Raw genomic sequence first — 27,653 nt, 5'->3', positions numbered from 1 at the left:
TTCTTTGCTTCCATTCTGCTTTGTTTGCATGTGCTGCAAAGCATTAGACACCTAAAAAAGCAAATCTGCTGTCACATTGCCAGAGTAAACAGAATGCTTTATTTCACTCTTCTATTTATTTCTACCATTGCTTTTAAGTACCAAAAAAAACTTTACTGAGTTTCCTACTTCCTTCAAGGGTTTGGGTTTTGATGTCTTTCTTCCCAGCATTTTGGGACTTAGTGAAGTTAACATTGCTCTCAATCTAGCTTAAAAATTTTCATCACAGTTGCTACATAATTTTCATCTGGTGGGGGCTTCCTTGGGCTGCCAGGCTGCAGGAACTTCTTAATTGTAGGCATGTTGCTCATTTTGGTTTTAAAAGCCTGAAAAATAAAAGCAAGAGGAATAAGTTCCGACGATGTGAGCAGCAGCTTTCCATACGTAGGATACTGGACAGCTTCTTCCCCCTGCTGGTAGAATAGATTCATTTAGGCGCTGAGGAGTCTACGCAGGCTCCTCCTGCCTAACACGAGAAGGACCCAGCTGCTGCCAAATGCTTATTTTTAACAGCAAAAGAAGTGTTGGAGCAAGCAACACCTAGATCTCCACTGCCTGCAAGAAACTGGAGGCAAAACTGCAGTATCTAGAAGCATCAGGGATTAGTTTGGAAGATCCATATGAACTAACCAAGCTTTTTTTCCACATTGCTTCTTATGATGGTGCAAACTTACCACCTAGGAAAACCAAATTAGCAATATGATTTCTATTTTTACCACAAAGCACTTCTAAGATTGTATGGGTGAAAGTGAAATGGCTGGAAGCCATTTCTTTGCTCAACTCAGTTGTCCTGCTCAGGCTTCTTGTGCTATGTGTCTCACCCAACACAGCCAAATTATTTACATGGAGCTGGCAAATATAGCATGGGCCTCAGGCCAGTTCCCTTCTACAGTTTTGTCTGGAGGCCAAGATGAGGATGACTTGGGCATCTCAGATGACAAGAGATGCCTTCTCTCACTGTACTGTCTGAGAAGACCCACTGGAGCAGGTTTTGAGCATCTGGATATCCCACAGTTAGCTCAGCAATATTATGTATATGAGAACCTCTTCTGACAATGGGACTAAGGGAGAGGAGCTTCACAGAACAACAGCCATTTCTTGCTGGCACATGTATGAACATTTCTTCTTCCTTACAAGCTCTGGAAGGATAAGGGGAAATACAGGAAGGAGCAAGAAAAGTAAAAACTGTATAGTAAAAAACCACCAATATTAGAAGTATTTTCTCTTCTGGCAATGAAAACATCCTTACGATTCAAGTCATGTCAGATGAACAGCGCCCATACCTGGTGGACAAGATATTTTCCCAAAAGATGGGAGCTAGAGGCCAGAATTTCCTGAGGCTGAAAAATGGTGCACAGGTTGCAGTCTGCCACAAAACTCCGTGAACCTTGTTGCTAAAGCAGCTCATTCTGTCATTCAAAATTCAAACTGCTGGGGTTGGGATTTAGGGGGAAGGGGAGAATATCACATCTCCTCCCCACCCCTTTTCCTCAAGGACCAAGCAGAAATTCCGGTTAGGATAGTCTGATGCTGGACTGTTTATTTTGTTCATGGGATCAAAGCCCAAGTCTTTGAGTGCATGCTTTAGGTTAACTGTTTTTAAGAACAAAGCAATGATATCAAGCATGGCCTTATCAGTCTAAATTTGCATTGCTTGCACTGTTCTGTTTACCAAGATTACAGGCACAAGGTTGAACTACTGAACAGTATTTGCTTTTTTCAGTCTCAGACTATTTGGATCCACTGTATCAAAACTCTGACTCCTGCAGGTTTGCTCGAGCACTGGGCTCTTACAGCATGCTGCAGATCTGGAATTTTCTGATTTCTGATTGCCTTACTTCTGCTTGGTTGCAGATTTTGCACATGGTACAAAAGCAGAAATTTCATCCTTGATGATATCAAGTTGATTACTGAAAGCAAACTGTGGTTGTTTGTTTGTTTGTTTGTTTTGGTCAGGGCTTCAATTTCTAGCCAAACTTACAATACCAGACAGTAAAGAAAATGGCACGCTCTATCATATTCTAACATGTCAGTCTATGTCACAGATGTAGTTTGTTATTACTATTAGATAGTATTCACAAGCAGGAGACAGGAAAATGAAGACAGGGCAGCTTAGATCAGTGGTTTCCTTAGAATGACATTGATTTCTACTGAGATAGCATAAGCCACTTAAAGAGGGAGAGATATGCCTTAATGGGGTTAAACAGGGGCACAGTGCCTTACAACAAATCAACAAAATCTATTCGCTGCTGTGCTTTATGTTAAACAAACACAAACACGGGTAGTTTACACAGAACAGATTTACACAGAATGGAGAGACAATCACTGCAGGACTGTCCCTTCATGAAATCTTTGAGATCTTTGTACCGTGTGGTTCCTGAACACAAACATGTTCAATAACATCATTACCTGCAGCTGAGGAAACCCAGAAAGCACAGAAGGTACTTTCTCCTCCACTGCTAAAATGGCTTCCATGAGCTGAACATCTGCCCGGCTGAATTTGTTTCCCACAAGAAAGTCTTGGCCATGCTGTTTCAAAACCTGTGGAGTACAAGAGAGCACGGATTACAGATGATACCTGGCAGCTAAGCCTTATGGCACAGCTGTAGAGCTAATCAGTGACCATAAGTGATTGTAAGCAAAGCTTCACTTTTTAGCTGGAGATCTGTGAGCCCAAATCACTTCACTGTTGTTGGAATGTTGTATGGAACCCATATTACAAACTCTGGTCATTTGGTAATGATGGGTGACGATCGGTACTGGGAAAACAGACAAAGCCACATGCTTAAATAAGCTATTAGCAGTCATAAGGTTATAAATAGAGATAAGAAGGAATTGGAGAGAATTCATAAAATTGCCATTTAGATTTTTAATTTATGGTTCTGTTCAACATAGAGGAAGCAATCTTAGTATGCAAAATTACAATAGGTAACCAAAGAAAATCCCTGCCTCTGGGAGTAAGTTGTTATAGTAATAGGAACTTCCAGGACGTTCAGCCTTTATTATTGTTTTCCATCAAAACTAAATGAATGTTACAAAAGTGAACAGTGTTGCCAGGACTCGTGGGTTTGGTTTGTTGTTTTGCAAGTGAGGCATGCAGAAATCTGAGGCTGTTGTTTTACTAAAGCAGTCCTAATACCTCAGTGTTTTTGTCTCTCTATCTGATTTATTTGCAAGGGATTTTTTGCATTCTTCAACTGAAGGATAGCAGAGAGATGTGCTCTGAACAAATACAAGAGTGGAATTTTCTCTCACGGAAAAAAAAAAAAAAACCAAAAACAACAACATATGTGCTTGTTTTTACATCTGCAAAAAGATATGCTGTATGAACTGAAAACATTTCACTTTGTTTGCTTGGTGGCTGTAACAATATTACAACCCCAACAACATAAGCTAACAAACAGAAGATGTGCTGTATCATTTTCCCTTCTTTGTGAGAGCCAAGAAAACTGAGGATCTGGATCTAACTATACCACAAGTATGTTACAAGTATGTTACTTTTGGGAAAGTTTCTGATAACTGTAAATGCAAGTTTTCTAGGCATCCTCTCTGTCACATACCTTTTCAAAGACGGGGAAGTACCTCTCTGTTGCCTTCTCTGCAATTGTAGCAATATTTTTCTCCTTTGCCTCAGGTGGAGAGAAAGGAAACATCAAAATCAAGTGCATCAGATCTGATATTCCTTCCACATACATGTCAATCCTGTTTGAGGGGAGACAATAGACAACAGCATGGGAGTTATTTCATCTGTATTACAATTAACTAAGGCAACTTACAGGAATTGTATATCACGATCACAGTGCCAAATTTCATAGTCAAAACTAAATACAAAATAAAGCTAGGTAAGTTTTAAAAGGACTAAAAGCCTGTTTCTATTCAACAGCATTTCATAAGCAGTGATTAAACCCTGAACAAAGGCTGCAGTCTGCTTTGTTGCTTAGCCTTTCTTACACCTTTTTATTGGATATACAGGGTTGCATTTGTTCAGTGTAATGCAGCTATCAAATAACAGATTGCTCATTAAGCAAGAGGAAGTGCTACCATACAGGGCTCTCTCCTTCAAGTCCTTCCCATAGAGATTGTATTTCCCTGCTATGTAGCTGAGGATGGCTCTGCACTGCACCAACTTCATCCCGTCGATCTCAACCAGTGGCAATTCATAGAACATCAGGGATCCATCTAGGACACAGAGTCGAATGAGAGCTTGTTAGTTCCTTCTGGAGTTCTAGCTTTACAGGAGAGTGCATTACTTTTGCAGTGTAATCATGGACGCCTTGCCCTAACTCAAACTCCATGTGGTTAATTAACATTGTGGGAAAGATTAAATGCTGTCTGGTAGGCATCAGGTTTGCAGCTTGGTCAGAGAGGTGCAGCTGGGCCCCATGCTTTGCAGCTTTGCCAGGGCTGCACTGCCTGACGGGAACTGGCACCGTTCCCTTGCACTCCTGGCCCTGGCCCTGCTGGCAGGAGAAGGCTGACCCAGCAGTTCCAGCCCCAGGGACCTGAGGAGAATGAAGAGCTGTGTTAAATCAGAACAAAAAGCCCAATTATTTTGAATGCAGATCAGTTCCCTGGCAGGCACACAGACAAGGATGGAAATAAAAAAAGAAAAAGAGGTAGTACCACAGTAAGACTGAGCTACTGGGACAAAGGGAAAGGTCAGGGTACTGGGAGCAGCAGTGCCAGATTCATTGTGAGGCAGTGAAGCCAGGGACGGGGAGTGTGACAGCAGCTTGCTGCTTCACTAAGTTTTGCATAGTTGCTCCAGAAACAGGACTTTGAGCATCCCTGTAGATTTCCATTACAGGCCTGTCTGTCCCCAGTGTCATTTCACAACAACTCAAACCCATCCAGCCATGCTACTACTATTCCCTCCTGCCCCTGTGCTGACAAGCCCTGTTTTCTCCCAGTGCTGGAAGCAGTGTGGCAGATCCTTTAACAAGGTTGTGCTGAGACTTTGTGTTTGGCACAGCAAAGCCATTTTTTTCTAGTGTAGTTTTCTGCTGAACTCATTTGCCAGCTTTGGAGATACTCCCTGCTCCATTTAAATGTTTATGGGCATCCAAAAAACAATCCTGACCTGTTAAAATTACACTGAAGCTCTAAATCCAAGTAGGCAGCTGGCACTTAGCATTGCTCAAAGTTAAGCGTTTATTTTAATTGCTTGGTCATCATTAATAGTGCATTTCTTCCAAGTACAAGAATTCACAGCACCTTTACCTACTCTCTTCTTTACAGAGCTACTAAAATACTCTGCTAACCAAGAACTAATAAAAAATCTTCACTACATCACTAATTTACAGCTTAAATTCAAAAAGCAACTCTCTTTGTGGCAAGGAATGGTCCATTTATTTCTCATAGACAGTAACAGAATGATCCTGTGTCATCATGTCTTATCAGAACACACCTTTGCAGATTGGGAAAGAACATCACCTATAAGAAGACCCCTATCTAGCAGAAAAAACACAGGATGGAAAAAATAGCAGCTATACAAGCATACGTCTCAGCAAGGAGTTGCGCTAAGTGGAGAATAAAGAAGAAATCTGACTTTCTGCCCCTTGACAAGAAATAAAGTGTAGGAAATGTGAGAACACTTAATGCCTGGTTTGTTTCTTCTCTACACAGAAGAATTTTTATCTTATGACCATTAGTAGGCTGCTTCTCCTGGTTTTGCAATGGGACCACTTCACATAACCACTGCACATGACATACATGCAGGATTTAAAGCGGTTTGCCACTCATTTTGCTGACTGTTTTGTGTGTCTGATGATTGTCTCTGGGCATACGTTAAAGAGCTATAACCCGGGCCTGTTTGCCACAGAACAGCAATGCTTCTCAACATCAACCTGTGGCTACGTAGATCGAGCCAAGCCAGCAGGTCTCAGGCCAGTGAGTACAGGCCTGGCCAGGTGATGTACTGGAGTCTCTCCAAAGCAGCTGTCTGCTGCAAGGTACAGCTGGAACTGAAGAACTGGGAACAGTTCCTGACCTGGGCTGAATCCCAGAAAGTGCTGGAGGATTGCTAGAAGACCTTCAGTTGGCACAGGCCAGAGCCACACCTGGCTGGTGATAACAGTGCTCTGAAGTCTGAACTCAGGGCTTCCTGGAACAAGGCACATTGGCAAGGAGAGAGAAAAAAACTGGAGGTAGAGGGAGTGGTGGTTACTCATGTTCAGTCCTGCTCTGAGCATCTGGCATCACTCCACCAAATGACTGATATTCGTCTTTCTTCAATTCATCGTATGAAAGCCAGCCTTTTTCTTTGTGCTCTGAGCCTCTTAAGCTCAGTATACGTATATACTTGAAAAACCTTCATTTTCTTTAGAAGACTTCCCTATCCTTTTTCTTGCCACTTAATTCTCTTCTCTGGTTATGGATAGGGCTCATTACGAAATGCAGAATCATGCCATTCTTTTTGGGTTAAATATCTTTAAGAAGGAAATTCAGATTTGGGTACCTAACTACATACTACCTAAACTATCATATTTAGGGCTATATTCATTGTCTCAACAGCACACAACCCTCCCATGTCATCAGATTACCAGCCAGCTAGACCTACAACTGATGTCACTGTTGCCACTTTTTTATTGCTGGTGTTTTGTGCATTTTAGTTTTGTTTTCATCTTTTCTTTAAACGCAGCTTTCCCTATCTGAGTGGGCAGCCTGAACACAGCCAAGTCCTTTTCAGGGTGTCTCTTTGCTGTGCTGGGGTGTTCCTGTCTTGGGCAGCAGAAAAAGTTCAGGACAGGCAAACTTAGCAGTGCTCCTCACAGGCCCAGCTTCTTCCCCACCTGGGCAGCGAGGCTTTCTCCCTCCAGGGTGGTGCAGAGGACTTCAAACCGGGCTTCAGCTGAGCAAGTGGCCAGTGGCTGGGGGTTTGCATTGCTGTTGGGATCTGGTCTCACTTCTACAGTTCACATAAAGGCTTTCTGGCTGCTTGGACCATGTCAGACTTATCTGGGGGAAGATTCATGGCTCTGGCTCATCCTGCATAGCTGCTTTACATGGCCTCGCTGCCATGTCAAATCCTACCTTAAACTTTCCAGTGCTAGCCATATTTAATATGTTACTGTGACCACAGTCATAGAAGCTATGATTTCAATCTTATAGGAGTTATTTGGTACTGCAAAGAACAGGTTACACAAAACCGGCATTTCAGCATTCAAGATGTATACCCAGAATTTTGCTTTGGTTTAAATAAATTTCAACGTAGCTAAATACGAGCAACTTTCTGATTGCCAAAGCCTCAAGCATCACAGTCTTACCTTGGCCTAACTTCAGTAACTGCTCTCTGGTTTGCAGAAAAATTTCTTCAAACTGGAAAAGAAGAGAGAAGAGCTCTTTATGTTTCTGGCATTTTTCTCCAATTGACTGCACATAACCTCGAGCAGAACAATCCAGCCAAGCAAAACATGATGAGTTGAGGCTTCAGATGTGCTGTTTGACTGTGAATCCTCTGAGGACTCTCCACCCATCCCCACGGCTGGATAGCAGTGGAAGGACCTGGCCATTTCTGCCTGATTGCACTGATTCAGAAATTATTGGAGTGCAAGCAGAAGTGAGACACAGACATCTAGAGGGAAGAGCAGGCTGCAGCCAGTGCCAAGGGAAGCACAAGGTAAATCAGTTCTTTCTAACACCACCCCAAGAGCGCCCCAAGAGTGGGCTAACAACATTCTTTTTTCTTATACACTTTGCAACCGCAATCTAAATGAGACTGAGCAGAGTGATTTTGCACAGCTGGAAAACTGAGATTCATTAAAGGCCTTTTTAAAAAATCCCTGTTTAGACACACTAGAATTACTTCAGAAAACTAATGCTAGCTCTGTGAAATCCAAAGCTCCATTGAGTTTGTATCCCAAATACCAGCCACTGAACAGGGTAGGCACAAACCTAAATTAATTTGAAAACGAAGTTATTCACCCTTTTGCACCCCTTATTCCCTGTGTGCATATTAAATTGTTTCACAGAGTGTCCATTTAAAGAGCTGAGTGTTAACCAACCTCCACTCCAGCTGCAGCTAGCAGCCATCGGATGGTCTCCATTCGCCCTCTTCCATTGATATAGGTGAGCCTGGGCTTCCCTGACATGCTTCTGAGCTCCCGATGCCTTGAGAATTTTTAAGCTGAAAACAAAGATCTTAAAAAGCAAGTGTAAGTACCATTATTTGGGGGGAAAAAAGAGAAAAGCCTTTTATTCTCACTACCTTTGCTGCAAGTGTACATTATTTGACTTTAAACAGACTATAGAATCATAGAATCATTAAGGTTGGAAAAGACCACTGAGATCATCTGTTCCACCTGTCAACCCATCCCCACCATGCTCACTAACCATGTCCCTCAGTGGCACATCCACACAGTTCCTGAACACCTCTAGGGACTGTGACTCCACCACCTCCCCACGCAGATTGTGCCACTGCCTCACCACTCTGAGAAGAAATGTTTCCTAGTTTCCAATCTGAACCTCACCTGGCTCAGCTCGAGGCTACTACCTTGTCATATACTAGGAAAGGAAAGATGTGCTGAGTGGTAAAAGCTTTCCTGTGCTACTAGGAAGGGGTTTTCTTGGTCATCTGCAAAAACAGACATGTTTAAACAAGCAATCTGAATACTGAGCTGGAGGGGGAACCTCGTTGCATTATGAGACATTAATGTAAAGCCACTGGAAATCCACCATGCCCTCAGGGCAGTTACTCAGTGACAATCACTGCCATGATGACCACTGAAAGGAGGGAAAAGAAAAGGTGTTATACTGCTAGGCTGAAATGTTCCTAGCTTTTTTCTTTTTTTTTTTTTTTTTGCCAGATGTCACAGTGCATCACACAGCTTTATCTGTCACCCACCTCTTTCCTAAGTAAATGAATCATTGATCTTCCCTCTGTTCCAAGAGGCAGGTTGAGGTGCTTGGCACTCACAGAATCTTAGAATAGCTTGGGTTGGAAGAGACCTCAAAGATCATCTGGTTCCAAACTACCTGCCAGGGGCAGGGTTGCCAACAGCTGAATCAGTTGCTAGATCAGTTGTCTTGGATTGCCTCAGCCCATCTCCGTGGTGCTTATGGTCTCCCCCAAAGCCATACCTGCAACCTGGCTGCAGGTGCCCCCAAAATGTATCCCAGGGCACAAGGGAGTAGGTGTGCCCAGGGCCTTGCACACCATGATGTCTGCAGCTCCCATCATAGCCCACACCTTTGCACAAAGAGGAGCTGTGGCACAGACAGAAAGTTGGTATAAACCTATTTCATGCAGTATGGGCTGTTTGTGTTGAAGCTGGAGCATATATTTGCCTTAATTTCTCTGTTCTGTTGCCCTAATTGCTAAAAAAAGTGGGACTAGAATTCCCCCTTCACAAACATATTGTTTGTGTCTCCCACTACAGAATGGGAGAAAAAAAAAGCTTAAGGATGTCCTAAAAACAAAACAAGATAAAAACAAACAAACAGAAATCCTACAGATGATTTCAGTTTTCTCAGTGCTGAAAACAAAAGCTGCAATACTCACACTGTTGCCATCACATGACTGCACTCACACTTCATTTCCCATGTAAATAAGGTTCAGTGCGTTCTAGTGATATTTTCTTCAAATCACACTGCTTTCTAAGTGTGCTTAACATGAGGTACATTCAGACAATTCTTTGCCAAAACTCCATTTTAAAGAGCAATCAGAACAATTCTGGTAAAAATTTAGTTGTGCTTTTACAATAAGAAAGGATGGTTTGTGTGATTTTGACAACATAATCTGAATACAAAAGAGAAAATATCACCCTCAGTTAGCAACAACTGTTGCTAATTATGGTCCTGCCTGTAAGTCAGTGGTTGCATTCATTTCTACAAACGCTGAGTGAATAGTTTTTATGACATGACTGTACAGTTTATCTGTCTATCCACAGCTAACTGGTGCCTCTTCATTACCATGCTTGTCAGAAACACTGTGTCATATCATTCCAACACACATTGACCCTGAGTGTAATGCACCAAAATGTACAGTAAATAGGATATTAATTACACAGCCAAGGGTTCTACAACTGCATAGGAAAACATAGGGAGTGAAAAGCATTAGGCAACATTTTACTGTTTTACATGAGTAAGAAATCCTGTATACCATTGAATCTGTGAAGAGCAATCACAAGTAGAAAATAAAAACTTGACATCATCTGCAGCTTTCTAAAATAAATAGTAACTCCATCAGCCATAAGCAGATTTTAATAATCTTAAAGCTCTGACACAGAAAGAAATACTTGGGTTTTTTTGTAGTCTTCTCAGTCTTAGATCCACCAAACATCACCAGTGACTACAAAGGGCCCCGCCACACACCTATCGACACCTGTGTTACGGGGCCTGGGTCAGAAGCTGAGTCTTGGATACATTTGGATACACACCCATGCGCCTGCTGCCACTGGAGATGGGCAGATACCATTCCAAACCTGCAGGATCTTTGTCCTGCTGAAAAGACAGCCTGGTGCTTGGCAGGAAACTCAGGTGCAGTCAAGGTCTCAGCATCACCACTTTGGTGGAAAAGCACAAATCACCACTGCTTCAAGCACAAAAGTGAGTGGATGTATCTACATACATACACATTTACCATTTTTGTCTAAACTCCATATTTCTGTCCTATTCTCTCAGTGCTTAAGAATCTGCTTTACCCAGTGTGATTCACACTGCAGGATTAGTTTCCTGATTAAAAAGATCTTTCTTGTTCCATAGCCCAAACACTAAAGAATAGAAGCCTGTACTTACCTTCTATGCTCAGTCTCCACTGCTTGCAGGTACAGTCCCACCTCTAGTTTAACTTGGCAGCTCCTCCTATGCCTGGGGAGTTCCCAGCCATACCCAATAAGAGAGAAATACTCCTACTGTCATTAATCTGACGTTAGGGAACTTAAAGGCATATGTATCTGAAGGTGCCACTCAAGGCAGAGGCTCTTTTGCTGCTTGCTGATTTGACCATACGATGGGGTAGTCACACAGTTTCTATCATAGCCATCTATTCAAGCTCCTCTTTTGGAGCTACTGGGGTATTTTACACACATATAAGAGAAGACACTTTAAAACACTGAGAACATCGTAGGTTCTTCTGCATCTTATTTAAGATAACTGCAACTTTTTAAAAACTATCCAGTAAATATTCTAGGCCTATCCTAACAGTAACCAAGGTACTTATTTTCAGTGCTGTCTGGCATAAAAAGAATACCCAAAGTAGGGGATAACAATTCCCAACTACTTCTAAACACAGCTTGCTGATGACAATTTACTTAGTGGTAACTTGGTATAAAAAATAGATGAGCAGTTTATACGACAACTTAGCCCATGTCTAAGGAAACAGCACTGATTTTGCAATGGAGTGTACATGGAAATGTACACACAGCATATGCAGAGATGAAGTAAAGTATGATTTTCCTACCCTGTTTCTGTGACATACAGTTACCTCTGACCTCAGCTTTGCCATCTGCCTGTCAGATAAAATGATCAAAATGGAAGAGAGCGTGGACAGACACAAACGTAGCTTAACAGATGTGAAGTAGGATTTGGACAGCAAGGACCATTTTCTCACCTCTAGTGTAGACTCACATATTATGATGTGGCATCATTTACTCTCTGCATTAAATCTGCTAATCTGAAGGTCTGCCCATAAAGCAAACACTGAGTAATGGTACAGTCATGGCTGTACCTACATAGCATCAAAAGTTGGGGAACTTCAGGACCAAAGTCTTTACCTGACTACTTTGAAGAAATTTCAAAATACTGCTACTTTCTTTTTTTCCTCACATTTCTGGTTCAGTTACAGTTTATCTGCCTGACAGTTTCTGGCAATCTCCTCTAGAGGATGCATTTTCACTTGAGTCCTCTTGGAAATTTGTAATTTATGTTCTCCAAATGTTGACAGTGTCAGCAAAATACAATGATATGGTGCTTTTTCCTACTTTGCCTAATTCTAACGCTCTCAGATTCATCATCTGGAGAATAAAGTAGATCATTAAATGTACATTTCCATATTGTTTCCATGTCAAATCCAATTAGTAACCTCCAGAAAATTCACATGTACAGGCTGGAAGTGTTTGTCCGTACCTGTCCATGATGGCAGCACTGAGTAAAGACTAAGCTGTTCCTGCTTTGAGGTCTTTGATATCTGTGATTTGAGGCATGGTGATGAGCAGTCAAGCAAACTGTTCTGATGCTTTTTGGATTTACTGAACGATGTCACATCCAGATTCAATAGTTGTTCCCCTTCTACACATCCCTGTTTGCCAGGAAGAGTTTATCCTTTGTTATGTTTAGGTGATGTTTGAGGTCCCTTCCATCACAAGCCGTTTTATGATTTTGTGAAATTTTTGTTTCGCTTTCAGCTCAGCAATTGTGAAAACAATGTAACCTCTATAAGCTACATTGAAATCCATATCTACTGCCTACAAGATTTCTTTCATCTCTAACTTGACTTGTTGTATAATCCTCCGGAGTCGAACAGAAAGCAAATCTGTTTTATGAAAAATCTGGTCAGCCACACCTGTGAGCATCCAGGCAGCTGGCATAGATCCCAGGTACCACTTAAAGGATCTTGGGTTGGGCACAAGCACGCCCCACCCAACATGTCAAGTTCCTGGTGCAGTCTGTGAACACACTTCATGATGATGCACCTTAGAGAACTCAAAGACTTCTCTAAATGTGATGTTCACAAACCACAAAACTTCTTTCTTGGGGCACCGTGCCTGATTGCAACTTCTGGCAGCACCTTCTCAGGGGTAAGGGCTGAGTGTGCAGCTAAATGCTGCTGGAGAATGAAGCAGGGAGTTAGGATTCTCACTGTGCTTCCAATCAATCTCTTAAAATGAAGAACAAACACACACTGATAAAACTAGAGTCCACAAAAATAGTTCAACAAAGTTGTTGTCACGCAACCCAAGACGTGCTGACCTGTGACACTCCAGCAAAGACTCTAGTCTTGTCCTGAAAGCCTTACTGAACACCCAAGTACATAGACTCTTAGAATTCTGTGATCCTTAGTTGGAAGAGACCCATAAGGGTCACCAAGTCCAACTCCTTGCTCCACATAGGACCACCCAAAATTCAAACACTATTGTACACACATTCCCACTGCTCTGTGCAGCCCGTTCCATGCCCACCCCCTTCTGGAGCAGACCCTTTCCCTAACCCCCTGCTGCCCTCCCCTGACACAGCCCCATGCCATTCCCTCAGGCCCTGTCTCTGTCACACAGAGCAGAGCTCAGCGCTGCCCCTCCTCTCCCTGAGATGGCACACTGTTGACTCATGTTCAACTTGCTGCAACCAAGATCACCGTAAATATGATGTCAGCCAAGTTGGCATTTTCTCCTGCACATTTCTGCAGGCCAGTTGGCACTTATCCAGACCACCAGCACAGAAAATTCTGAGAAAATCAATCCTAATCCTGATTTACACTCATGCGAGGAGTGTAAATGGCAAGGAAAGTTAGGGAGGGACAGAAACAAGATTTACACTAGAAAAATGAAAGGCTAGCACAGAGACCCCAGCATCGGCATGTGCCCTCCCTTGTAGCAAAAGTTTCCTAGCACAGCCATGGACCTGGGCCAGCCAGCTCTGTCCCACAGGGTGCCCAGGCACTGCAGGTGGGCAAGTGTGGGCGAAGGATCATTGCCAAGAACTGCCTCAGAGGCGGCCACCCTGTGTGCAAAGCGGGAGTGGCTACACAGACACCAGCTTCACTGTGCCAGTGGCTGCAGGGCCAGAGCAGCATCACCAGCACAAACAGCGCGGAATAAGGCAGAACCCTTTGAGGGGCTTTAGACAGAGCCTGGAATAATGCTTAGCGATGTTCGTAACACTGAGAAGGACAGTGAGGACAAATGAAGGGTGGGCTAAAGCCAGCAGGCAGGCAGAGAAGGTGACTCATGCTGACTCAGGGCTGTGTCAGGGTCAGACATAAATACCAGTTACGCACATACCAAAAAAGGAGCAGAGTCTACACAGCTATCTAGCCCCAAATCTGTAAAACCTGGTCAAAGAGTGGGTTGATATCCCCCATCGTGTGAGGTGTGCCAGGTCAAGGCTTCAAAGCCAACTGAAAAAGAACTTTAATCCATAATGTGAAATACTGAACTTAAATAAGTTTTGTATTACAATGACTTCTTATTTCAATAGTTACTTGCATATGTTTCCTTTATAGGGCTTCTGGCATGTGCTGCAAAACTTTCTAGAACTTTCTAGGACTCTCAGTTTGTGCACATTGTTACATCTAAAGCTTATGTGCATTGTTGCACTAAAAGAAATAATTAGTTTATGTTTAAATAATATTTATATTTTCAAAAGGAGGTGGAAGGAAGCAAAGACTTCTACATTTATCTGATGTTGATAAATTATAAAGCTGAACAAAAGCGTATATTCCATCTTTTGTTCTTTTTTTTTTTCCTCAGTATAGGGAATTGTAATTGAAATTGGTCACTGGAAAATATTTAAAACCAGCTTTTATCCTGTGAGACATTTTGTTTGTTTGTTCTGGTTATTGTCTTTATAAAATCAGATTTACTTACACTTCTTATACAAGGAGAAATAGATTTCAGGGCACACAAGTCCACTTCTATTCCTATAAAACAGCTTTGTTTTTACTGAAGTTTGTGTTTCCCCTGAGTTCATCATCATTCTCATAATATTCAGTATCCTTAGTATAGATTTCAGCCTTTATTTCCCTTTAAGAGGAAATATTCTCTCTTTCCCTTAGAATCCCTTACACAGATCTGTCAGCATGAAAAGATTCAATGAGGTGAGATTAATGATGTGTTATTCATACAATATTGAATAATCTGACTTTTAAGATTCTCTTTATTAACTGTTTTGTACTATCTTCAAAATAATAACATGTATGTGTTTTAACAATATTTATGAGTAAACTTCTACCTGTACATTTACTTTTCTGACAGATACATCTAACGCTTTATTGAATGCAACCTGCTTTGCTCTCTGCTGATGTGAAAATATGATTTATTGTTCTGGGTTGCATATGAAGGATCATAAAAATCTAGAAAAACAAAAATCAGGGAAAGCTGAAATAGGAATGTCATGGAAAATAATGGCAGAAGTTGAAAATTCTCTGTATTAATGCTACAGCTTCTTCATCTGGTGGTAGTGTCCCTCTTCAGCTCTGCATTTTATAGTTTTGTACTTCACATTGTTGGCTGTATTTCCCCATCCCCTCTTGAGTATTTCTGCACTCTGAAAGACTGCAAGAACCTTCCAAGCATTTTAACTTCTCTTGCACAAGAAAAGATATACTGCACTTCCCAAAACAGGAACACTGAGAAAAGGCTTTGGTGTGCTTGAGAACCAGGCTGATACTTTATGCGTTCTTTATGTACAAGTAATGAACTTGCAGTAAATAAAACACTGGCAGTACATCCATGCTAGAAAAGTGATGGCGAAGCTATGTGTCACTGCTTCTCCCAAGGTTGGTACAAAACAAACACAGAAATTTGTGTTGAAAAATTGTTTTATTACCTCCGGAGTTTGGTCATGAAAGCCAAGTAGATAGTCTGAAACAGTATAATTGTATAGCAGTAAAGAGGAAGATTTATGAATCCTCCTCAGGTTAAACCTTCACCATAGGTTTATATAAATGTCATCATAATTCCTTCCCCGACATTTCCATCCACAAGCCTTTGATATAAGGTGCTTCCCATGGACACCCTTGGCAATGAAATAAGCACTGTTTGTTCTTCTGCTGTAGCTGGAAGCACAGACTCCTAGGCTTCTCCATAGGAATGAGCAGAAAAAGACTTTGAGGCCTAAACCTATACATGGGTCTTCAGTAGTCTAATTGGGAAAGGTGTCTCTCCTGCTTCAGGAAGGACCAGGACAGGATGCAACATGTGAGTGTGCCTCTTTTAGTGCAAAACCAACTCCTAGATCCTGGCAATGTATGTTGACCAGCCTGCTCTGCTTCTCACGAGCACCTGGATTAGCAAGGAACTGCAACACCAGGAAAATAAAGAGTGTGCTTGTTTAATGAAGGTTAAGATCCACACACCTGTTACACTTCTTGTTGCTATGTGGGTATATTCCACAGGAGGACATCAACAGTGAGATATACTACAAAGCATGAGAGTTATGCCTGCCACCCAATGCTGTCTCCCTTCTTAGAGTAACATTTTCTGAAACGATTACCCAAAGCCGGCTTACAAGGAATCCAGAACACACAGCTCTTTCATCCCAAGGCTAAAGTTCCCAAGTGCAAAACTGCAGAGCAATGGCAAGCCTTTGATAACAAAATTAGTTCTTTGAAAAAGGGGGTGGCCTGTGCTTGAACTGTTGTTTATCTGAATGGGCTGGTTGGGAGACGAGCTGCGGAGTCTCAGGCTGAAGGGCAAGGGTGAGCTCCTTCTGTCTGTTGCCAAAAACAGGGCAGTGCTTCTTTTACATCCTTTTTCAAGTGTGTATTGGAGAAACTGTTCTGAAAGGAAAGTAGTAGGGCAGGCAACAGGAAAGAATTGGAAGCTGCAAGTTTGCTTATTTATTCTCAGTATGCACACTGACTCGGATCACCAATCTCACCTTTCCCCCCTCCTTATTGTCAACTTTATTTACTTTAATCTTCTGCAAACGTTGCTATTTTTTTCAGTCTCCTCATAAAACATTGCACTGCAGAGTATCAAGGGTTTAATTGCTGTCTTCAACTACCTAATGAGAGGACGGGAACAAACACTTCTCAGAAAAGGAGGAGAGGCACACAAGTTGCAGCAGCAGAAATCTTAAGCAAACACAACAAAAGGAAGTTTTACAATGACGTGGTCAGAATCTAGAAGGTGCTGCTGCACATGGGTTTGTACAAGACTGAATTCTGCTCTTAACTCCTGTGAGACATGCAGACATGCTTGCAGTCACACGATAAGAGGCTAACCCTTCCTTGCAGCTCAGATAAATTGCTACCTGGAGATACACACTTCTTTCCATGACTGCAGAAGTAGCCATAGCTCAAAACCAGGCATGTGGTGCTTAGAGTTACTGTACCAGGCTTTGTCCTTCAGCTCCTTGCCACAGAGGCTGTACTCTTCCTGCTGTGTTACTGGGGATGGCTCGGGGCTGCACAATTTTCTCCCCATGTCTTCACAATTTTAATCTCATCAGTCTCCACATGAGCACTTGCTGAAGGAGCAGGGCTCCATCTAGGGCAGAAAAAGTGTAACACCCATTTAATTCAAGGCCTACAGCTTTTATAGTGTTGAAATGGAGTGCCTGTAAATGCCTAAGGCTGAAATTATCTCCTGTAGCAACTGGGATCCAGAATAAACTTCACTAGAAGCAGGATCTTATGTATGATGCCAACAATAAAACCTTGATCAGTATAGGATAGCTACTGTGGCTGAGCAGTATCCTATGCTCTGTTTTCTTCCCTCTGCTGGGGAAAGCCACTCTCTAGAATCCCCATGTCACACTCAAGATGCAGTTATGAACGTTTTCTAACAGCTAAGAGATTCTGTAAATCTGTTACAACGACTAATAACCACACAAAAGGGTTTTTATATAAATCTGCAGGCACTGTGGGCGTTGCAATTCTTGATTTACAACTTTAACAATAAACAAACAGGTAGTTGGACTCCTTATTTAAGAGATCCCAGTTTAGAAGCAGCTCCCTCCTGCACAGCCCTTGGCAGCTCCTATGGTAACTACTGAACACCACTCTGGCATCCCACTTGGCAGCAACCGTAGCCAGCCAGCTGTCCTCAGCCTTCTGCACAAAGACAGCTTTTGAGCTGCATTTCAACAGGGGGGTTGGAATCGGCTGGGGGAGAGAAGGGGGGGAAGAAAAGAAGAGTAGAAACAATAGATACATGGTCTTAAATGAGGGGAACTTGAACTCCAGCAAGGACAGAAGTAGAAACAATTGATCACAAATACGCAAGGAATGAATGAAAAAGAAACAACTGAGCAACAAGGGTACCAAACACCATAATGTGCTGGTATCAACAAGAAAAAAAGGGAAATTGCTCTAAGTGACTTTCAGGCTCATAAATGGCTACTCACATACTAAAAAATATGTGAGAATGAGATTATAATGGAACAGCAGCTTACTCCTCCTAAATCTAGAACATTCTAGCCCCAAAATATGCATGATCAGAAAAGCCCTTCTTGAACCTCAGATCCGTGCCTGTCTCAGTGGCATTAGTCCCAGGGCTACCTCCAGGTCCAGGAACCCACATGTTCCTTTTGGAAATCAGCCAAGGGACAAGCTCCTTCATTCCATGTCAAAGCATATGCTCATGTTCCAGGTGCTTGCAGCCCCTTGATCTTCCTGCCACAGCCTGAACTATTCACTATGAATAAGGTGCACAGTAAAGACATCAGAACCCTTGCAGGGGACACATTTTGCCCACAGTTGGCATCTTTCTATTCTTCTGGCTTTCATAGTGCTGAGAACTTCAGTCGCTCTGAAGCTGTGAGACAGCTCCCTAGCGGGCAATTCATTCATCAAATTTACTCAAGTGTATTTGCTGCATTACAAGGTCAAGATGCATCCCATTTCTCAACATACAGCCAGCTCGGGAATTAAGCAGTGACACTGGAAATTGAGCAGAAATCTTTTCAACTATATAATTAATACAGAACTATAAAAGCTATGAAAGCCTAAGATAGCATCCTATTAAGCAGCCCTTCCAACTTTCTTTCATGAGTAGGTTGATAAGGATCTTGATAAGGATTTTCATTTCAGGTCGATAAGGATCTCCTTCAAATCAAGCATCAAGAATATATCCTCAAAGACAAGTCACAACAATTTGCAAAGCTCAACCTTAAATCATGAGACAAACAAGACAACAAGCACACGTAAGGATAATGAGTTTATTTATTAGAATAGATCTTCTAGATAGGCCAGTTATACAAATGTGACATTTGGCAGTCATTTTATTTCCCAATTCAGTAATTAAAATGCAGCTTAGTTATGAAGGCACACTGGTACTTCACACATCAGTAACATCCAATATATCTGGCAAGAGGAACATCTCTGTCCTACATTCTTTAAAAGCTGTTTGTTTCATTTCCTAAAGTGAATCTAAAATCACTAAGGACTTGAATCAGAACTAATCATACAGAAACCTGATCTGGACCCTCAGAGCTACCACAAGATGCTGGAGCTGTCAGTCAGCAATTCACACTTCTTTCACTTTTGTTTTCCCCTTTTCTGGTGAGACTGCTGGAAAACAGCACATTTGATGCCATTTCAATTGGTAGCAATTACCAGAAAAATCTCAAGAATGGATTAGTAGTAAAGCGTTATATTAGTAAGCAAAATACTTGTATGCTGTATTTTGTATCAGAGAATTCAAGGTACTGCTCATTACAACTACTTTCAAATGCCTCCTCACCTTCTCTGCACAGTTTACTTATGCCATCTGGTAGCTCTCTTCAACTAAGAACAGCCCTGGTTTTAGACAAGCGCCCTAATTTGGTTTTACATCATAATACATACGGAGAACCCTCCTCACAGTCTCCACGTATTTATCATCAGAAATAGGTTTTCTCTTGCTTCCGGGCGCAAGGAACTTCTTGATTGTGGGGATGCTGCTTATCCTTTTTTTAAATGCCTAAAAGGGAAATGGTAAGAACATTGCATTTAAAAAGCAAAGTAAGACGAGAATATACACACTCATTTGTGTAAGTGGAGGATTTGAGTGAAGAGGGGAGCACTGACAGAAATCACTAAGCAAACAGTATCAGCTGCTGCTGAAGATACATGTCCAGTACTGCTCCGTCAGTACAGGAAATACTGATGAGACCTTTGTCTATATTCACCTCAGTCTCCCTAATAAGTCATTAACATCCTTTAAAAAGTGGTTTGCAAATGTAAGACAAAAGAAATACCATCTTAGCTATTGGTGAATTTACCCTCTCTCACCCCAACTTCATTTTAAATAGTGATTAAACAGCCCTCCACCTTGTATTAAGGTACGATGATGCAGAAATAGTTACTTGTGGTTTCAGATGTGTATTCTCCTCAAATCATGTCTTAATCTAGAAAATACTTTCTGCTTCTGGCATTATAGAGCTGGTGAGAAGGGGGAAAAGAAGCAACCAAAAGAAAAGGAGAGTGGCTTTCTTCAGGCTTTATAGGAATTACTCTAAACAATAATACATTCTGTAGATGAGTCCTATTAGGATGTTCATCCTAAAGCAAGCAGAGCAAGACTACAATAAAAGAGTGACAGACACCTTCTCTTATGGAACTGTCCACACAAAACAGACTTTGAAATGTCTTTCTACCATATCTCCAGCCATAGAGTATATTGTTAATGTAAGTCACCTGTAACAGAGGAAATCCTGAGAGAGCATCTGACTTCTTCTCTTCTACCATTAAAATGGCTTCAAGAAGATGAATATCTGCCCAGCTGAGACGGTTGCCAACAAGAAAGTCCTGGCCATGGTCTTTCAAAACCTAGAGATGTCAGAAATGAAAATGTTCCAAAGTGGATAAGCAGATGGAATTATCTTTTCAAAATGCTCAGGTACGCCTTTGGTAACAATTCTGTTGTATTCATCTTTCTCTCCCATGGCACTAGGGATACTCCCAGAGTGGGAGATGTTAGTTCAATGCCTGCAATCACTGATCAGCTTATCTGTGAGCAGTCTTCCCAGCAGCAGTCTGGAATCCCAGGGTTTCTCTTACCCATCCTTCCTTCCTATTGCCCCAGGTAACACCACACACTATATCATACTGGAATTTACAGACTAAGAAATCTTCATATATATTTAACTCTGTTACAGGTTCAATGAGAAAATAGAGATCAGCAAGATAAACACTGAGATCTGAACTTGGCCTATGCATCAGGCCATTTAGATTAGAAAACTTCATTGCTTGGAGGTGCTCCTCCTACATCTGCCTGGGGAAACTTAAAAGCATTTTTGAAACTGTAGTAATAACTGTTTGTTACTGTGGTTAAAAATATAAATAAAAATGAAACACAGGAGGAAACTATTCTCCTACATACCTTTTCATATGCTGGGAAGTACCTGCTTGTAGCCTTTTGAACTACAAAGGCACATTGTTTCACTTTATCCTCAGCTGATAAGAACGGAAAAATCAACAAGAAGCCCATAAGGTCATCTGTTCCCCCAACATACATGTCAATCCTTAAAAACAAACAACAAAACTTAAATAGGCTGGTGCCTTCACAAGCACAGATTTGCACAGTGTTAAAGTTGAATTTCCACATGCAGAAATAGTTCAGTATTTAGTCACCTCTTGAATACCTCTGTCAAGTTATATTAATATTTTACTAGACAATGGGCCTACATATCAACCATTTTTTACATCAAGATAAACTGATCAGAACAAACTAGTTGGGTTGCATTTAACTGTGGCCTGTCAGTCTTACTGCAAATTACGCATCACCAAAGCAAAGGTGGTTCTCTGAGTATGCAAATATGCAGTTTATTCTTCATGCATCTAAACTACTATAATATGTTCAAGAAGGGTAGTACTGGTACAGTACAGGGCTCTCTCCTTCAGGTCCTTCCCATAGAGATTGTATTTCCCTGCTATGTAATTGAGGATGGCTCTGGTCTGCACCAACTTCATCCCATCGATCTCCACCATGGGCACTTGCTGGAACATGAGGACTCCACCTAAAGAAAGAGAAAGCCACATATTACTGTAATGGTACATCTACATCCGATTTCTTCCTGAGCTTGCTCTAGGGAGTCTTTTTATTAAACTGGCATATTTCCATGCAAACAGTAAATTAAGACTAATTAAAGTGAAGAATGGAATAACTATGGGTTAATTAACCTTTAAAAACCAAAGTTCAGAGAAAGTGCAGGTAAGGCTGTGTACAACAGCTCTTATGATGAAACTGAAATATAATTTGGACAATCATGACACTAAACACATTAAGTAAGAAGCTTAGTTGACGTAAACTAATTCTAAATACATAAAAATGTATTTATTTCCTATTATTAAAACACAGGTGAAGCAAATGTTAGATTATAAAATTTCTTCCTTATAACCTGTATCTTAAGCTAAAGCAGGGCATTCCATGAACTTTTAGGATAAGCATGTGCAAGTTGCTGAAGCCTGGAATAAGGTTGTTGGATAACATTCCCATGGGATTAATTCCACAATGCTGCTTTCCTTGGGAATGAGAATCCAAGAATCCTGGCAAAGCTGTTTCAAAGCAGGATTTACAAACACTCAGGGCCTACTATATTTTATGGCCAACTGACAATCAACTGCTGTAATGCTGAAGACTTGAGGGAAAAAAAAAAAAAAAAAAGTGAGGCCAGCCAGAAGCTGCGCATTCACATAAGGTGAATTTTTGCCAACAAAGTTTTGGCAGCAGCACACAAACAAAAGAGCCAAGAGGACTGCAAAACTGCAAGCTGGAAGGACATTCAGTTTTCAGTTGTGCCTGCCCACATGTGAAAACATTCAGTCTCTGCAGCTGCTCAAAGCTCTGTTCTAATTCCCTCTTTTCCATATGGAAGTTGGTCCACACAGTCTTCAATCTTCTCTGGGACTGAGCGGAACCTGCTCACACTTATCTTGAGGTCTCATATGTACTCACTTTGCAGGAGTTTCTCATACTGCTCTCGTGTTTCCAAAAACACCTCTTCAAACTGGAAAAAAAAAAAAAAAAAAAAAAAAGTAAAAGAAAGAAAAGAATAAGGAAGAAAAATAAATGAGCACCTTTAGACATTTCCAGAGCACACAAACTTGGGTGGTGCTTAACAAAGAAGACAGTGCACGCTCTGGCCCCTACATTCCAGACATGGCCCTAAGGGAAAAAAATTCACTGGCAAAATCTCCTAGAATCATAGAAATGCTCAGGTTGGAAAGATCTTAAGGATCATCAAGTCCAACCACCACCTAACCATACTACCCTGATTCTAATAACCCTCCACTAAATCATGTCCCTGAGCACCACATCCAAATGGTTTTTAAACATATGCAGGAATGGTGACCCAACCACCTCCCTGGGAATCCTATTCCAGTGCTTCACAACTGAGCACTTTACTTTCTGTAAAGAAGTTTTTCCTGATATCCAACCTAAACTTCCCCTGGCACAACTTGAGGCCATTTCCCCTCATCCTGTCACCTGTCACCAGTGAGAAGAAACCAACCCCACTCTCACTGTAAGCACCTTTCAGGTATTGAAAGAGAGCAGCAAGGTCTCCCTTCAGCCTCCTCCAGACTAAACAGCCCCAGTTTTTTTCAGTCTCTCCTCATAGGGCATATTCTCCAAGCCCTTCACAAGCCTTGTTGCCCTTCCTTGTTCCTCCTCCAGCATCTCCATGTCCCTTCTGTACTGAGGTGCCCAAAACCAAACACAGTACTTGAGGTGAAGCCTTACCAATGCCGAGTACAGGGGCAGGATGACTTCCCTAGTCCTGCTCACCACACCATTCCTGATACAAGCCAGGACGCTATTGGCCTTGGCCACCTGGGCACACTGCTGGCTCTTATTCAGCCGACTGTCCATCAGTACACCAAGGTCCCTTTCCATCAGGCAGCTTTCCAGCCACTCCTCCCCAAGCCTGTTGGGTTGGCTGAGGTTGTTGTGACCCAACACTTGGCCCTATTGAAACTCATACAGATAACCTTGTCCCATTGATCCAGTCCATCCAGGTCCCTCTGTAGTGCCTTTCTCCCCTCCAGCAGATCAACACTCCATTCCAACTTGATGCTTTACTGAGGGTGTACTCAATGGCCTCATCAAGATCATTAACAAAGATGTTAAATAGAAGCGGCCCCAGTACCAAGCTCTGGGGGACCCTGCTTGTGACTGGCTGCTAACTGGCTTTAACTCCATTGACCACAACTCTTTGGGCCCGGCCATGCAGCCAGTTTCACCCAGCGGAGCGTACGTCCATCCAAAAAGTGGGCAGCCAGCTTCTCCATGAGAATGCTGTGGGGAGCAGTGTCAAAGGCTTTAATGAAGTCCAGGTAGACCACATCAACAGCCTTACCTTCATCCAAAAAGCAGGTCACCTTGTCATAGAACGAAATCAGGTTTGTCAAGCAGGATCCACCATTCATGAACCCATGCTGACTGGGCCTGATCCCCTGGTTCACCTTTAATTGATCCACGATGGCTCTCAAGATTATCTGTTCCATAACCTTCCCTGGCACCGATGTGAGACTGATAGGTCTGCAGCTACCAGGATCATCTTTCTGGCCCTTTTTGAAGATGGGTGTCACGTTTGCCAGTCTCCAGTCCACCTGGACATCCCCAGTTAGCCAGGACTGCTGAAGAATAATGGAGAGTGACCTGCCAACCACATCTACCAAGTCCCTCAGCACTCTAGGGTGCAATCCACCTGGCCCCATGGACTTGTGAATGTCCAGCTTTTGAAGCAGGTCATGGATTATGGAGGGCTTATTCTGTTCCCCATTCCTATCTTCCAGAGCAAGGTGCTGTGCACCCTTAGTTTGAGAAATGCTGCTAAAGGCAACTCCAGTAGAAAATCTGGCATTAAGAACCAGAGTGAGGATGTTTTATTTGGTATTGAAGAGGGAATTTAACCTGAGACATTCAACAGGACAGAGCAGGCTGTCCTCACAGTGCTTTCTGATATGTGGAAAAGAGCTCTGCAGTGCAATAGGTTGATTTGGGAGCAAGACAGGAACAAATTCTTAGAAAGTTAAAACAAATCCTTTGCAAAATGATGTTCAGTAATCATGCCAAGCAGGAAGTTTAATGCAGATGCATGTTTATGACATCTGAAGATGAATTATTCACCAGATGAAAAACAAACAGATGCAGAATTGCCTGTGATATGTATGATGTAGTTACAATCACTGTGGTTAAAGATGGCTGTTAATTATGGAAGGAATCAGTTCAAGATGAAGACACCAATGTTAGGCATCCACGTATATGTGTTTGCATGTGCCATACATGTGTAGGTTGCTGTTACAGTCATCTTGTTCACTTCACCCTGCTACGCCTTCCTATATGGTGCAAGCAGGACAATGCAAGTGCCCTGCTGCAGCTTACTGCAAAGGATGGAAGGGAAACATAAAAATCCTCGAATGAGCATTCCAACCAAAAAGATAAAGATCAGACAAAGCAAATTCATTGCTGTTTGCTTTGGCACACATTATATTTGTTATTCCCAGAACAAATATATCATTGAGCTCAATAGTGCTGGGTAAGGAACTTTAAGAAGGCTTAATCATTAATTGTTCTTGCATTAAGCAGAGTTCTGGATGATAGCATCGTGTTTAAGAAGAGATGGAACTTAAACTTTAGCGCACCTAAACCGATCGCATTAAATGAATAGCCAGTACTTCCTATTGCATCTAGGGGTGCTTCTTTGATCAATGACCCATGTTCTGACTCCAGACAAGCTTAGAACACACAGAATAATGTTACAAAGATGGAACAAACCTCGACCCCAGCTGCAGCCAGCAGCCAGCGGATCGACTCCATTTTGCCTCTTCCATCAAAGTAGTAGAGTACAGGTTTTGCAGCCATGGCTTCAGACTTCCTTCACCTAAAAATGGAAAAGAAATCTGTTAATAAATGATTCAAAAAATGGATGGCTCTTGGGATACTGGTTCACAAGTCACCCACAGGACAGAAAATTGGGTTAATTTCAGACAAAACATTTCAGCAAAGCTGCTGTCTGTACAGACTTGGTTTTATTGTGGCATGGTCACAGTTCCCCCCAAACCTTGAAAAAGGAAGCATCAGATGCTAAGCAGGAGATCAAGAGTTGCCACTTGAGTGCATCAGCAGGTGTTAACAGAGCCATAGAGTCATTGAGGCTGGAAAATCATAGAATAACAGAATCACAGAATCACCAAGGTAAGGTTGGGAAAGACCTCCCAGATCACCCCGTCCAGCCATCCACCCGCCACCAACACATCCCCACCAACCATGTCCCCAGTACCACACCGAAACCTTTCTGGAACACCTCCTGCGACGGTGACCCCGCCGCTCCCCGGGCAGCCCGTGCTGGCCTCACAAACGCGACTTTCAGCACAGTTACTCAGTCCATCGCCGCTAACAGCCACGTTTCCACCAAAGCGACATAACGGTTCACAGAGGCTTTCCAAGCCGGACCACCCTTGAGTCAGAGCACCAGAAACACCCGCACACGAGCACGGGAAGCCGTTTTCAGTCCCGGCTCGACACGCTCCCCGAGAGCCGCTCCCTGCCCGACGCCCTGCACACCCCCCGCCTCGCAGGGCCGGGGTCGCACGTACCCCCGCCGCAGGTCGCTGCCCAGGAGCCGGTGGGTTCGGAGCGCGCGGCCGCGAGAGGCTCAGCGTCACGCAGAGCGCGGGGCGAGCGCTCCGAGCCCTCCCGGTGCCGCCCCCCGAAGCAGGGCGGCCGGCACGGCCCCCCGCAGCCCGCCAGTGGGAAGGCTCTGCTTTGCATGACGCGCAAGGCCTGCTGGGTGGAACGCAAAGCGAGAAAGAATGTTAACGTGCGCCGAGTATTCTAGAGCAAAAGCGTTTAGATCTGAAACAGCGCTGAAAGGTGCTTCTGCCGCCCGTTTCCTGGAACTTTCAGACCCACCGTGCGTCACCATGATCTGAAAGACATTACGATGTTGGTCCTTATATATCGCTTTTGGCCGCTTGTAGCTCTGGATGTGAGGGCGATCTGGCTGCGACATCTGTCACCCCATTGATCGCCAGGGTTGATTCGGCTGATCTGGCTGGCTAGGCGGGTGTCCCCTTCCTCCCTCACCGCTCCATGTGCGTCCCTCCCGAAGCTGCGCGCTCGGTCGAAGAGGACGACCTTCCCCGATAGAGACGGTACCGTTCATCGGTCAAGGGTATACGGTAGCTGCGCTCCCCTGCTAGAACCTCCAAACAAGCTCAAGGTCCATTTGTAGGAGAACGTAGGGTAGTCAAGCTTCCAAGACTGCAGACACATCCAAGTGAGGCACTGCATGGGGCAGTCTGCCATTGTTTTGTGCCCAGCCCCACGGGTTCTAGGCGTTCCTCGTTCTCTTTGTCCCTCTACTTTTCCCTATTCGGTCCCAGCACGAGGAACAACTTGCGCTGCTCATTCACTCTCCTACTGCTGCCCCCCAAATCTCTGAGCTCCTTCCTTCTCTTATGCACACACCACAACCCAGAAGTGCCGCACTTCTGCATGCATGCCTCACTTCTTGATCTCACATCTGGTTCTTCTCCTGTACAATCAATTCCAAGCCACTGAAATTGCAGGAAAACAGTTGGGGTTAAAAGTTACCAATCGGCTTCTACTGCCCGGAAAGGAGTGGGAGAAACAGGAGGAGCTGACACAAGATGGAGAGAACAAGTTATGTCCTCCTTCCAGGGTGTGATGTATTTCTCTAAGGACATCAGAGAATATCCTGAGTTGGAAGGCACCCACAAGGACATCAGGTCCACCTTCTGGCTCCACACACAAACACTCCTAATCCAAACCCAATGTCTATGCGCGCTGTCCAAATGCTCCCCGAACTCGAGCAGCTCAGGGCTGTGTCCACTGCCCTGGCAGCCTGTTCCATGCCCACCGCCTTCCAGTGAAGAACCAGCTCTTGATATCCAGCCTGACCCTCCCTTCTACTCCCACACTTTAGTTAATTTCAGATTTGACATCCAAAGACTAACATATTAGATTAAAAGCTTACAGAACACAGCAGAAATCACGTGCTTAGACTCG

General features: G+C 43.0%; 1 protein-coding gene across 1 annotated transcript; it reads right to left on the bottom strand.

Annotated features, from left to right (window-relative positions):
- Positions 1-239: 239 nt before the first annotated feature.
- LOC306958785 (uncharacterized protein) lies at positions 240-25,484 on the bottom strand (the record flags this gene model as incomplete). The annotated part of the gene is made up of 14 exons (XM_079550374.1): positions 240-365; positions 2,449-2,580; positions 3,600-3,741; positions 4,086-4,218; positions 7,305-7,356; positions 8,043-8,148; positions 8,733-8,760; positions 9,118-9,243; positions 19,466-19,598; positions 20,315-20,446; positions 21,000-21,141; positions 21,504-21,636; positions 22,575-22,626; positions 25,398-25,484. The coding sequence occupies 14 exons, from the start codon at positions 25,482-25,484 to the stop codon at positions 240-242; spliced, it is 1,524 nt and encodes a 507-aa protein (XP_079406500.1).
- Positions 25,485-27,653: the final 2,169 nt, after the last annotated feature.

This window comes from Tetrao urogallus, assembly GCF_951394365.1.
Source record: "Tetrao urogallus genome assembly, chromosome: 2".
Lineage (NCBI taxonomy): Eukaryota > Metazoa > Chordata > Aves > Galliformes > Phasianidae > Tetrao > Tetrao urogallus.
This window is presented reverse-complemented; position numbering and strand designations above follow the sequence as displayed.